Source organism: Lissotriton helveticus, chromosome 7, assembly GCF_964261635.1.
Source record: "Lissotriton helveticus chromosome 7, aLisHel1.1, whole genome shotgun sequence".
Lineage (NCBI taxonomy): Eukaryota > Metazoa > Chordata > Amphibia > Caudata > Salamandridae > Lissotriton > Lissotriton helveticus.
The window spans coordinates 1,795,499,222-1,795,514,130 of record NC_136068.1 but is presented as its reverse complement, the minus strand read 5'-3'; the positions used below and the strand labels follow the sequence as shown (position 1 = coordinate 1,795,514,130).

General features: G+C 41.2%; 1 protein-coding gene across 18 annotated transcripts in view; it reads left to right on the top strand.

Annotated features, from left to right (window-relative positions):
* Nucleotides 1-14,909, top strand: part of LOC144770773 (phospholipase A2 inhibitor NAI-like) — a 1,245,443-nt gene that overhangs the window by 397,818 nt on the left and 832,716 nt on the right. For all 18 annotated transcript variants that reach the window (XR_013599013.1, XR_013599018.1, XR_013599014.1 and 15 more), the window contains one exon: nucleotides 5,509-5,571. Coding sequence is in view for 10 of the 18 variants with exons in the window: in XM_078655522.1 (XP_078511648.1) it covers nucleotides 5,509-5,571 (63 nt within the window). In the remaining 8 variants the exon portion in view is untranslated. The remainder of the gene's footprint in view (nucleotides 1-5,508; nucleotides 5,572-14,909) is intronic.

The following is a 14,909-nucleotide window of genomic DNA, read 5'->3' as shown; positions in this document are numbered from 1 at the left end:
GTATAAAGGTACATGTAATAGGGTATGCGTAGTAATCCACGCAAATACTTTATATATTTAAAGTAATGTAACTTTAATGGAATACCACATACATTCAGCAACCATCAGCAAACCCATCAAGTACTGGTTTTCATTAGAACATTCACTGTGATGCAGTTCCACTGCATCATGACTGCATCATATAATTCTAAACAATACCACATATCTTCCCCCAATGGAATCTAAAGGAAAAAATAAGAAAAACATTAGGAAATATACAATCCTTATATATAAAAGAACACATATTACCAGAAAACAATTTTTTTTTTACTTTACACAATGCAATACATATAAAAACATGTCATTAGATAGCTTTATTCGATTTTTGACATAGAAAATCATAAAAGCACAATTTAATACAGCATAAAAATTGATTAGAAGCACGGGTATAAAGAGTTAAAAGATATTTTACAAAAGTATGTAAAATAATCAAGAAATGACTGTCAAATTTAAATTTGATTAATAAATCAGTTCATAGACGCTCTACACCTTACTGCATATTTCAAGAACCTGGCAGCTGTGGTGATCGTAAGTTCATCTTCAAGCATGTATAGTTTAAGTAAGGCTGGTCTACATTGTCTTAATCCCCATAATTTTAGCAGTGGGAGTAGATGTGCCCCCTCCAGTACTCCTTGCCTCTTTCAGCCTTTCTGCATGTCATTACAAATGAGATACTTTACACAAACTACCAAAACTCTATTTCCTGCCATCATCTAACTCAGCCACAGAACCCTTATGCGGCTGAGAAAACGTACTTTCTCCCTTCCTTACAAAACCAATTTTTCTCACAACAACCCAATCACCTTCCTCAAAAACTAAGGGGCATATTATCAAGGGGGTTTATCTCCACTTTTTTGGCTTTAAAAGCCAAGAAAGCGGAGATAAAATTATCTCCCTATTACCAAGCTGTCGCTAACACCAGTTAGTGACAGCTAATAGGAGATAGCGACCATCTTGGGCCCCGCTTTGCATGTCAGTGATATTTATCACTAATGACATGCAAAGTGGGCGTGCCAAGATGTTAGCGACTGGAAACAGTCGCTAACATCGCTATCTCCTATTATCAACTTTTGGAGATATTCGCGCTAAGCGCGAATATCTCCAAAAGCTAACACCTGCCCTGAGCAGTTCTTCACCATGTTATCAAATGGGAGGTGGATAACATGGCTAAGAGCATTTGCTCGATAATGCATGAATATCGCTGACTTTTCAGCGATATTCATGCATTGCGGCCGTTTTTTATCGCATTTGCGATAAACCTTGCTAATAGCAAGGTTTATCTGCGATAAAAATCGCCGATGTGCGGCGATAATTTTTGTCTCTAAACAAGTTAGAGACAAAAATTATCGCTAGTTGTTGGTAATATGCCCCTAAATCCTTAGCACATCTACTAACTATCAAATTCCATCTTATTGCGCTACTGACAATCAACAACTCTTGACCTCATCCTCTCTCTATCAACCCAAACCTGTTTTTTTTCCTTCAACCACATTGGAGACTCCTTAGTACCTGGTTCTCTTCCTTTCAAGGCCACAAATGGAGAAACTCCAGTCACCGAATGAGGCGTAATCCTGTGATGCCACATCATTCTTCTCAATTCATCTTTCCATGATAAACCATTAGCCAAACAAAGCTGAATACAATCCATTACAATTCTGTTTACCCTTTCTACAAGTCCATTGGCTTGCGGACGGAACAAGGCCACTCTCTCATGACTAATCCCAAGACTGACAAGGAACCTAGACATCTCTGAAGAAACTAACTGAACACCATTATCAGTTAAAAGAGTTTTCGGCACCCCTTCTTCCAAGAAAACTTCCTTTAAAAATGCAATCACATTTGCAGTACAAACTTGTCCCACTGATTTGCAAGTAAACCATTTGCTATGGTAATCAACCAAGACAAGTAAAACCCGGTTATTGCTTCCCAACCTGTCAATCGGACCCAAAACATCCAAGCCTAATTTCTCCCAAGGTCTCATAGGTAGATCTACACATCTCAATGGTGGTTCTCTTGTAACTTTTACCTTATCACTATTTTTGCAAGCATGACAATCTCATACAAGATCTTCCACATTCCTGTCCATCTCTGGCCACCAATAAGATTCTCTTAGTCTACGCTTTGTTAAACTCCTACCTAAGTGCCATTCATGTACAATTCTCAACAACTTTGATCTCAACAAAACCGGTGGAACTATCCTATTTCTTCTAAAAACTTTGTCACCTTGCAAGCTAAGTTCATCCTTAACCGATGTGTATTGTCTATGTACTGTTCCTTCACTAGATCCATTCCAAGAATTCATAATCCATTCTTTCACCTTCTTGTATTCTTCATCTTTCTCCATAGCTTCCCTCCACTCTTCCTGGCTGACAGCAAATTCACAATCTACACTAACAACAAAATCTTCCAAAATTTCCACACAAGAATCGTCATCCACCGGCATTCTAGAGAGACAATCGGCAATAAGATTTCTATTGCCTCGCACATACTCAACTACAAAATTATAGTCTAAAACAGATAGCAACCACCTCGATATACGGGGAGTCACACTTCCATCTAAACCCCCTCCTCCTTTAAAAACATGAACTAAGTGTTTATGATCCGTTTTCACAACAAAAGGCAACCCCCACTGGTAGTACTTAACCACATCGCTGCTTGAGAGATTCCTCTCCTGTGCTGGGCCCTAATAGAACTGGGTGTGGTCATGACGAGCTCAGCTTGTCATGAGCACAGGAGCACTGTACTGCATGACAAGCTGAGCTCGTCATGAGCATGGAAGGGGCTAAAATGTAATAGCCAATGCTACCTTTTCTATAGTAGAATATTATTTTTCTGCTCCCTGTAATCTGCGTGAAGCAATCCCAATGATAGTTTCACTACCATCTGACACTTGTATCAACACTGCCCCTAGACCAACATTACTCACATCTATAACCAAAATAGATTTTTTCTTAAAGTCAAAATGACCTAATGACGGAGCATTGGAAAGACTATCTTTCACTTTAACAAATGCATCCTCACATTCAACATTCCATTCAAATATCACTCCTTTTTTTAAAAGAAGTCTCATAGGTTCCACTAAATCAGGGAATTTAGGCACAAACTTAGAACAATATTCAGCCAGACCTAAAAATGACTTCAATTGTTCCTTATTAATGGGAGGTGGAGCATCCCTCACAGCTTTCTCAATACTGCTCTTTGGTGTTATACCATCTGCTGATATCTGATGACCCAAATAGTTGACCTGATTCAATCTTATTTGATATTTCTATTTTTTTATTGTCAAACCATACTCTGAAATTCTATGCAGCACTTCATCCATCTTCTGATCATCTTCCTCAAATGAACTTCCGACAATCATAATGTCGTCTTGAAAACACAACACTCTGTCCATACCCTTAAAAATATTCAGCATAATACGTTGGAACACCGCTGAGGCTGATGCCAACCCAAACGGCATTCTACGATATCTAAATGCACCCAGAGGTGTCACAAATGATGTTAATGGACGTGAATCGGGATGTAAGTTCACCTGATGGGAAGCTGAGGACATGTCAAGGACACTGAAAACACAACCCTCACCCATTCTACTTAGCATTTCTCCAATATTAGGTAAAGGATGTCTATCTACCCAGATGTTCTGATTTAAATCTCTTAGATCAATACATAAACAAATTTTATTTCCTTCCTTAGGTGCGACAACAATCGGAGATAACCATTCCGATGATTCAATCGGTTCTATAACTTTAGCCTCCAACAATTTTTCTTATTCTTTGCTAAGTGGCTCTCTCATCATATGTGGTATTGTCCTAACCTTATGTACAATTGGTTTAGCATTTTTTTTCAATATAATACGATGTGAAAATCCCTTCAACATACCCAACTTATCTGAAAAAACATCGGAATGTTTTTCCATTAACATATTCCCCCATTCATTGTTCATCTCCCCACCAGAAGACACGTTTTGTTCAATAACCATTACAGGTTCCACAGCATTTGGATTGAGTACAATGTTTAAATCTTTCTGATGACGCCATCCAAGCAAATTAGATCCTTCCTGGGTAATATACACTCTTCCATAAACCCCATTATTTTTAAAAACGATATTCATCCATTGCATCCCAAGAATATTGATTCTTGATCCACCATATCCTACAGCTCTCACATCTGTTGGTAACAGATCTTTCATTTCACCATCTAATTTTTCTTGAAAAGTCTCTTTTGAAACCAAAGTAAAAAGGCTACCAGAATCAGCCAAAAGACGTACAGTTCCTTTTCCCAGAAAAATTTCACAATGAGGTTTCTCCAACTTTTCTGTACTTTCTCTCTTTAGATTTGTGCAAACATTAGCAGAATCATATTGTTCCACTGACTCAATATGGGAAGGATTTTTCAGCATTTCAACAGATAGGAATAATTCTTCATTTTGTTCTTCCGCATTTTCTATTTCTTTAATACTAGCATTTCTAGTGTATCCCTTTGATCTACATGCCTTTGCCAGATGACCTCTTTTACCACATATTCTGTATGTCGCATTCCTTGCACCGCATGCAAAACTTGAACTTAGATGTCCTGGACATCCACATCTATAACAAATTATGGGTCTTTTATCATTTGTTTTGGACGATACATTTTCATTACTTTTATTTTGAGCTTTTTTAAACCTTTCTGTTTGTACTTCTTTGACTTCCACAGCAGTCTTGATACTACCATTGGATTTCCAGGAATTCCTTTACTTTACTCTTATCAATTTCTTTGTCCCACATGTCAGTATTTTCCATGCTTCTTGCAATTTGAATAGCTTGTTGCAAAGTAGGATCTTTTGATAATAATTTCTCTCTTATCCTTTTGTTATTTGTGCATCTCACAATTTGATCCCTTATCAAGGAATCACACAAAGCTTGAAATTCGCATGTGACAGCAAGACCACGTAAAGCTGCAGCATACGATATAATGCTTTCATCAAACGTCTGTGCTCTACAAAAAAATGTATGTCTTTCAAAAACGATATTTACCTTTGGAGTAAAATGATTTTCTAATATTTGCAAAGACATCTCATAAATATTTACTGGTTGACCATCTCCTGCACCCAAAGATATCTCAGGTAACTCATCCTATATTCCTCTACCTTCTACTCCAAGGTGATTCAAAAGTATGGCTTGTCTTCTCACAGGACCATATTTATCCCCTCCAAAGGCCAATAAATATGTTAAAAATATATTTTTCCAATGTTTCCAAGGGATAGAAGATTCTCCAGGGATTGGCAAAAATGTTGGAGGTGCAGACCTAGATTCATCAGTCATACCTGCAATTTAAACTTAAAATAACAAACCAAAATAATAATTTTACACAATAGATTAAAATAACAATCTAAAATAATTAACCAAAACAATGGTTTGTGTCTATGACTTGAGTCTGTTGTATATTTTAATTAACAATTTGGTAAAGTCCTCTTTTTGTTTCAAACAGCAGGCAGGAGGTTGCGTCAGACCGACTTGAAGGACAGTAGAGAAATTACAAGGCACAATATTGGTAAGTATTACCTACAAGTTCAATTATATATAAATAACGTGCTCCACCAAACCGCTTTCATGTATTTAGATTGTGTGATTAATTTGTTTTAAGCCTTTCACATTGATCCTTCACTCTTTTTTCTTTAAACACACGCGCTCAGTCACACGAGGTGTTTACTTTCCAATTGGTCTCTTCTCCTCTTTCACCATTGATTACTCGAGCTGAAACACATGCGGTGTTTACTTTCAATTAACAGCACAGTTAGGCAGTCGGCAATGTCTTCTCTCTCGTGCAGCCCCAGTTTACTCTCAAAGTTGAACAACAATTAAAATCCATTACTTGCTGGCGCAGACACACAGCAGCTTCTATTTCTTAAATGCTTTTATCTTTAAACTTAGCTGCAAAAATACTTTTTAAACGACAGGCTTCCTCCATGCTCGACAACACTGGAGGTTTGATTTATTTATGAAGAGGATTCTTTCACAGTTGACTACACTTGCGCCAAGCCACATGAAGTGTTTATTTAATTATTGCTCTTTCATACTTGATGGCACAAACTGACTAAAAGAAGATTTGTTCTTTTTATGATCTATTTCTTTTCTGATAATTGCAGTTCAAGGTTAAATACATTTAACAGCAGGCATTCTTCTCACGCTTGGGTTCTTTGCCAATATTTAAACACTGAAGATTTTGATGATAAGTAAATAACGTTGAAATAGCCTTGCTTCTTTTGAATAAATAAAGAATGTTGAAGAAAAACAGCACACTTACAGTTAAAACTTGGCAATTTTCTTCTTCCGTGTAGATTATTTTCTTCAATAGTGCTAAATTAGTTTAGCATCGTTCCAGAGGTGATGGTTGAGTTACTTCCTGTCCTCTGCCAGGTCCTCGTCGCCCAATTATGTAGTAATCCACGCAAATACTTTATATATTTAAAGTAATGTAACTTTAATGGAATACCAGATACATGCAGCAACCATCAGCAAACCCATCAGTTACTGGTTTTCATTAGAACATTCACTGTGTGCTGTTCCACTGCATAATGACTGCATCATATAATTCTAAACATTACCACAGTATGCTTAAAATTGGCCATGAAAGACCCTATAAGTCCCTAGTAGATATGAGGGCAGAGGATGCAATCTACCTTTAAGTCTCTAGTATATAATAGGGCAAACAGGTTTAGAGGCTCCGCATATTACTTGCACTTTCATGTGTGCAATGCTGTGTGCCTGTTGTCTTTTTAAGAACAGTCCTGCCTTGCAGCCAGTCTTTAAAAGTAAATTCTCACCGCTGGTATTGACAGATCCTATAAGTTCCTCATATATATTAGGACTAGGAGTTTCAAACTAACTATAAGTCCCACGTATATAAGAGGCTATGGAGGTTTAGAGGCCCAGCAGATTTCCTGCACTTCATGTGTACATTACTGAGTAACTGCTGTCATTTCAAAGGCAGTCTGGCTTTGTAGACTTCTTTAAAAGCAAATGGTGTTCAAATTCAACTTTGGTGGTATGGGCTCTTGAAAAACGATAGTCTACCTTATTGTTATATAATTAAATAAATAAATGTAAATGTCGGAATTTGTAAAGCGCACAGCTACCTCCACCGGAGGTGTCCCGGCGCTGTCTGTATACCGCTTAGGAACCCTTCCGGGCTTTCCTGGGAAATGTCCACTCCTGGGCACCCCCCAGGTGCAGCCAGGCCTCCCAGCGCTTTTGGGGCCGTTGTGGAGACTAAGCAAGCTATTGCCCAGAGTTGCAGCGTGGGACCCATGATCAGAACAGGCACTGAGGCGAGAATATCCAGTCAGGGGAATTAATGAGCCGGAGACCCGCCGAGGCGGGAATCGAACCCTGGTCCCTGGCCAGAGCTCTGCATCAAGGTCTGCCTGCTCTAACCATTGAGCCACACTTCTGCACAATTAGACACCATCAAAGTCTCCCCGAGGTGGAGGCCACTTAACTATAAGCAGGGGCCTTTAAAATATGTTTTATATGCCCTGGTGAGGGAAACACTGCCCTTTTTATGTTCCCCATTGTAGATACTTAGCTCCCAACATTGCAATATTTTATTTAGGTATAATTATTGCTAGTAAATGAGTGAAATATCATTCAATGACTTAAAAGATTGATAAAGCCAACAAATTGACACTGTTGAATTTATCATAACTAGTACAGAAGAAAAGGTATAGAACTTTCTTTTGTGTAAGCCAAAATCCAGCATTTTAGTGGCCTCTGCTGATTGGTCAGCCTTAACAGGCTTAACTAGGCTGTTTTGATTAGGTGATAAGTGGCCTGGCTTGAACAGAGGTTGTTTGATGGAAATATCTCTGACACTGAGGAGGATGCCACACTTTGGAGGATGTTGCCATGCTTTTGGGTGCCATCCAGTTTCTCATTGGGCAGAGGTGCCCCCTGCTTGTCACCCCAGAACACTGAATAAATATGTGAATGCTGCATAGTCTCTCAGATCTGCTGCCTGAAACTACAAGAAGGAAAAGGACTTCTCTGCTAGAATCTGGATCTGCACCCAAAGGCCTGTACTCGGAATGACTTCGCCTGCTGCACAATTTGGTAATATAGCCCTGGGGACTGTATCTTGCTTCAAGAAGGATTAAGGAAGGGACTCCTTGGAAGATACAGGTTTACAGAACCCACATGCATCATCTCCACCAAGAGTCCTCATCCTGGAGTGCGTCCAGTAGGCCTGGGCATGAAATTCCACTCCACTTGCGGAGTTTGCTGAGTTTTTCCCACTCTGTGCCCCACTTAGTGCGCAGAGTTCCGAAAAAAACAATGCATAGTAGATTTTTTTCCTTGCTCATCAACGTTAAGTTGGCCAGCGCTTGTGAGGAAAATCTTACTCTTAACAACTACTCAGCGCGATTTTTCAAAGTGGGCTGTCACTGATGGTTGCTACCATCCGCATTGACAAACCTTTTGTTCACATTGAGGAAGCTGTAGCTCGAGTACAACATTTACTCAAGCAGCATATAGAAGCAGTACCCTCTTGTGCTGTGCGTGGTGGTGTTCTTGCTAGTTTTACAGTGCAGGACAAACACCCAGTGCCAAAAATCAACATGACCTAATGCACTCCGCTGCCTGCCGAACTCCATGTGGCGCAACAGAGTTTTTTGGTCACATATGATTCACATAGCGTAACTCTGTGAATTCTGCCTAGGCTTAGCGTCCAGTGGACTTTAAAGCATTTGGCAAGGTGCATTGTGGGAGTTGTAAATCAGAAATCCCAGAGACCCTCTAGGAGATTCCATACCTTTTATATTGGTGATTTGAACACTTTGAACCTACAAGCAGATGTTCAACAAGCACTTCCTGAAGTTTGGAGAACGTTGAGGAGCTTTTGTGATAAATGTCTGTGAGGTGACCAACCCGACGGTGAGAGTCAAGCCGACTACCTTCAACCGTGACTCGGCCTGGATTTCAGGTTCATTCAGCTCAAGCTCTGGAGCTCCAGACTTCCAGGATTTGACCAGGGCCTCGTAAGCCGGCAAACCTTCACCGAATCTCGCCTCTTGTGGAGGGTCAAGATACGTCGTGAGAAAAAGCTCTAGAAAGTTTCTGAGTGTGAAGGTAAAATATGGACAGGGGCCGCGCCCTTGGTATAGTCGACCAAGGCTCCATCGCAGTCGGCCTCAAACTTTGCCTTTGTCCTGGAAAAGCACAACCAGATGTTCCAGAGTCACGCTGAATGTTTTTAAGCTCTGTAAAGGGATTCATCTTTAAAAAATAATATCTCTGGTTCCCTGCATTGGAGGTTTATTTCACTTTGGTATTTGTGCATACAAATATTTCCTATTTACATAAATTGGTGTGGGATTTTTATTTTGTGTTGTGTCTTACTCATTTGAGGTATTTTTGTTTTTAAATGCTTTACATTCCTGTCTCCTTAGTTAGGTCTGACTGCTTGTTGTCAACTACCAAGGGTTGAGCAAGGAGCTAATTTACTGAACCCTTTACTGGACACTATACCGTGTTGCTGGCCTTGTCATGAGTGTTAAGTGCATACTTACCATTACCAATGTCCCCCTTTCCAACATTTGTTGTTCAGCTGTGTGGGTACAGACTTGTGTTTAAAGTACACCATACAATAATTAAGAAATATTTTTTAAAATCTTCTAAATTGTCTTAGAACAGAATATTAACTGTTGATCCTTTTAAATTTGGACTACAATATTTTTTTTTATTTCAAAAGTTTTTATTGGTTGTTTCCAAATAAAACAATACATACAATACTTCAAATGAGGGACATATAGAACAGACGTACGGAAATAAACAATAATAATAAGAAGAATAAAATAATAATTAAATGGCAAGTAGCTGTCACTCGTAGCAGAATGGTATGGCAGTAAATCACAGGTTAAACACATGCAGTATCAGTGTATTATCGTCCAGGCGACTAAAACTATAATCGATGTCATGAGAAGTGTCTAAAAGGTCAGCAGAGAGAGCCCCTGGCATATAGAACAGACTACGTAGGAGTCGTAGGTATCTGCCTCAAATTAGTAGCCCTAAGTATTGGCACAAATCCGGAGGAGCGAACAGCATGTAAGTAGGTCGTGGTGGAGATAGGTTGTTACACATGGTGTCATTCATGGTGGTTTGTGTGAGCTAAAGTAGAGGTCAAGAGTGTCCCACATATGTCTTGTAGAAGATTTCCACGGTGAGTTCTGGAGAGTTACATTATCAGCTCCTCTTAATTTGGTGACCCAGTTTAGCCAGTAATTGAAGGAAGCTTTGCGAGAGTCCTTCCAATTGCTGAGTATAATCTTGACTGCAGCTGTTTGAAGTACATATAGTAGCGACCTATCATTTTCATTGAGTGAATAAGCTCTCAGGAAACTGAACACTAGTGTTGGTAAATCCCTAGTAGGAGAATATGAAAAGAGTTTAGATATGAACTAAAAAATCTTATCCCAGAAGGGTATTACGCATTCACACTGGACTAATAAATGTTCTAGGTCACCCACTTTGTTAATGCAGTTCCAACAGATGGGGTCCTCCCTGATTTTGTGTAAGTGGAGCCGGGCAGGTGTCCAAAAGGCCTTATGTAGCAACCAGAACTTCTTCTGGGAGAGTGCTGGGCTAATCTTATGTCTCATGGTTGACTTCCAAGTCTTGGTCCAGTCTAACTCCAAGATCAGAGAAGAGGAGTGTGATTCCCACAAGGATGTGAGCTTCATGTTGAGGGTAGAATGTAGTGGGCGTATTTATTTATAAATCCAGGAAACCTGGTGACCTAACTTATGTAGTTTTGAAAATCAGGAGGGAAGGAGGTATAGGTGATAACTTCACTTTTGTTATTGCCAACTTTATTTTTAAGTAGTTATAAAATTCAAGTGAGTCCAGGTTGTATTTAGACTCTATTTCTTTTAAGGAAAGAGGGTAGGCGCCGTTGAAAAGTTGTTGGGGGAAATAGATACCATTATTAATCCATGAGTTGTTGTGTAAAGTTTTCCCTTTATAGCTTATTTTATGAATGTTGCAAAGGGACTCAAGGTTAGACTGTTTAATGCTATTATCTAGGAGTTTGTCAATTTTCAATAGAGCGGATTTTGTGTTTTTGAACAGGGGTTTTGAGCAGGTGACCACATTAAGGTTTGCGGTTAGAAGGGCCGCTGGGGTAAGATTCATAAGGATTGTCTTCTCAATGTCTAGCCATACAGGGGTGTAGTCGTCGGGTGGCACTAGCCAGTATTAGCCTTACTTTGCTAAAAATGCTGTCTGATAGACCTTAAAGTCAGCCAGGTTGACCCCTAGTCTGAGTTTTTTCATGCTAATTCTTGCCTTTTTCCCCTTCCATAAGACTTTTGAGAGTAAAATGTCTAGTTTATGGTGGAAGTCCTCAGACAGTATAAGGGGCAGCATAGTAATTAGGTAGTTGACTAGTGGAGAGATCATCATCTTGATGGCTTCGATACTTCCCCACCATGTTATAAATCTTGGTGACCATGCTTCTAGAAGGGTTTTAATTTTCTCTAGGGTGTTGGTTTCGTTACGTTGGGGCGTCTCTAATATTGAGCTGCCGAATTCCATTCCTAGGTACTTCATGAATCCTGGTTGCCATGTAAGGCCAGAGTCACCTAGCATTTCCCGAGTGCCGAGAATATTGAGTGGTTTTACTTCGGACTTATCCCGGTTTAGTTTATATCCGAAGTGTCTAGAATATCTTTCAATGGGGTTCATGAGTGCCTTGATGGAGTCGCCCGTACCAGGCCAAGTTGAGGCGGGACTAGTCGGAGAGCGCTTTGGCAGTTTGGTCCACCAATAGCTTATAATTGATGGAGACCGTTTTAGCAATAGAAGATGTCGGCCGGATTCCCAAATATGTAATGTCGGAATGCGCCCACTGAAAGGCAAAGTCCTGCCGCAGATCCTGGACCTCATCGTCGGGGACAGAGATATTAAGAATTTGCAATTTCGCAAAGTTTACCTTAAACCGTGCCACCTTTCCGAACTCAAGGAGCTCTGCCGCCAAGCACCGCAAGGTAGAGTGAAGGTGGGTAAGCGTTAGGATAACATCATCTGCATATATAATAATTTTGTGGGTGTCCGCGCCAATCCGCGATATCCAAGTTCGATCGAATGCGCTGGGCAAAAGGCTCCATATAGAGCCCAAAAAGCAGTGGGGATAAGGGACACCCCTCTGGAAATGGGGAAAAGGGCAGATTTACACCTGTTCACTCTCACCGCAGCCTTAGGGGCATCGTAGAGACATCGAACCCACCGAACAAAGTTATCGCCAAGACCAAAGGCTCGCAAGACTGTGAACAAATACTCCCAATCAACCCGGTCAAAGGCCTTTTCTGCGTCGATAGAAAGGAGAAAAGTCTTGGCCCGAGATCGGTGAACTAGGTCCATAAGATGAAGAATTTGCTTTGTATTATCCCCTCCCTGTCGCGTTGCAATAAAGCCGGCTGGTCCGGATCAATGATACCATCCATCAGGGGGCTGAGTCACGCCGCCAGAATACTCGCGAAGAGCTTTGCATCAATGTTTAAAAGAGAAATCGGCCGGTAAGAGCCACAGTCTTTAGGATCTTTCCCAGGTTTAAGGAGGACCCTGATCGCTGTCTCTGACATGGAGGGTGTTACCTCCCCAGTATCAAGGAAGGAGTTGAAGAGTCGCGTTAAAAGAAGAGCCAGCTCCACACAAAAAGTTTTAAAAAACAAGGTGGAGAAGCTACCTTCAGCCGAGCTATTGCTGATATGACATCCTCTATGCGAATAGTGGCATCCAAAGCGTCGGCCGACGATTTAAACAGGGGCGTAAGATTACAGCACGATAGATATTCTGCTATTCCTCTCGAACTTGACGCCTCCCCCTTGTACAGGTTCTGATAGAACTGACGGAAGGAATCTACAATAAGGGTGTCCGTGGTATGCTCAACCGCCTGGGGATCTCTAATGGCTTGAATCGCTGACATCTGCGCCCTCACCCTTAGCCTATGCACCAACATCCTCGCCCCTTTATCCCTGCTAAGGTAAAATTTATGTCGTAAACGCAGGAGGGCATGCTCGGCCCTATCTAAATCCAAGTGTTTCAGCATGCGCTGCTTTGTTTCCAGCTCCCTCCAAACCCTTGGAGCCCCCCTCCGTTTGTGCATGGCCTCCAGGGCTCCTACCTCCTCCTCCAACTCCACGTGCTTAGCTTTGCTCAGCAGCGCAAATGATGCCGCAAGTGCGATAAACTCCCCTCGTACAACCAATTTCAAGACTTTCCACACCGACGCTAAGGATGTACCCTCCTGATCATTATCTGCAAGGTAGTTGATTATAGTGTCCCGTATTCGGGTAACAACCGTTTCCTAGTGGAACAGGGAGTCACAGAGGCACCAGCCGGGGGCTGGCGGGCGTTTGCCGTGTGAAGTGAGTTGGACCAAGATGAGGGCATGGTCCAATAGGGAGCGGGGGGTAATATTTGCTGCAGATAGGTGAGAAAGAAGAGAGGTTGTGGCCAAAAAGTGGTTGAGGCGTGCGTAGGTTTTGTGTGCTGCAGAGTAATAGGTATAATCGCACTCAGCAGGGTGTTGGACGCGCCACACATCATTCAAACCACCATCACTCAACCATTGCTTCCCTCCCTGTGACATCGCTCCTATCTGATGAGACCACTGCTCAGACCGGTCTATCCCCGGTTCCATCACTATATTTAGGTCTCCACCCACCAGGATCGACGCATCTGGAGATGCCTGAACCTCAGAGAGGGCTGTGCGCAGAAAGGGTTCCTGCCACTTGTTTGGAGCATATTACGACCCTACTGTCAGCTGTGTATCCCCCCATTGGACGCAGACGGCCAGGAGTCTACCCTTAATTTTAGCTACTTGGGAAAGTACTTTGCAGGGTGCGTGTGCACTAAAAAAGATTGCCACCTCCATGCTTCTTAGCCGGGCCTGAGGACCATAGTTGGAACGGGAAACGTTTGTCTCTCATCCGTTTAGTATCCTTGGAGAACAAATGGGTCTCCTGGAGCAAGCAAATATCCCCCTTAGCATTTTCCAAAAGGGAAAGGATGGCCGAGCGCTTTGACAGGGCTATTCAGTCCCCGTACATTCAGGCTCACAATCTTCAACTCTCTACCCATAGTAGCCAGGAAATAAGTAGCAGCTACCTAGCCGCTTGATGTCAACGGCAGTAGGCGAGAGGCCAGAGTAATGGCGATAGAGGGGGTGGGCGTTATTTTAGTTTTCTCTAAAATATGACACAGCAGTCTAGTGTTGTCATTAGACATGCAATATTTGAGGAACCCCACCTGTGAGTTACTGATCAATTTTGGAAGGACCGCGTTCAGTCTATTGGCTAGGATTTTTGCATAGATCTTGCAGTCCAAGTTGATTCGTTTTTTGTTAAGAGGGGGTATTTCCCTTCTTTCAGAATGACAATAATATTGGCTTCTCCCATCGATTTGGTGACACAGCCCTCTTTAGCTATAGAGTTAAATAACTTTAGCAGGGTAGGTTTTAGTGCTTAAGACAAACTTAAGATAAAATCCTAACTTAAGTCCGTCTTAAGTCTGTCTTAATTTTGTCTTAAGTTTGTCTTAAGTTTGTCTTAAGTTTGTCTTAAGTCTGTCTTAAGTTTGTCTTAAGTTTGTCTTAAATTTGTCCCAAGTCTGTCTCAAGCCTGTCTTAAGTCTGTCTTAAGTCTGTCTTAAGTTTGGCTTAAGTTTGGCCTAAGTCTGTCTTAAGTTTGTCTTAAGTCAAACTTAAGACACAGTCCCACTTTTACTACTACTAAATGCCCTCTGTGAATACCAAAAGTAGTAAGTTTATTATTTTGTCTTAAGTTAGTTCTGTGAATCGGGCCCGTAGTCTTTAGTCAATAAGAGTGTGTGAAC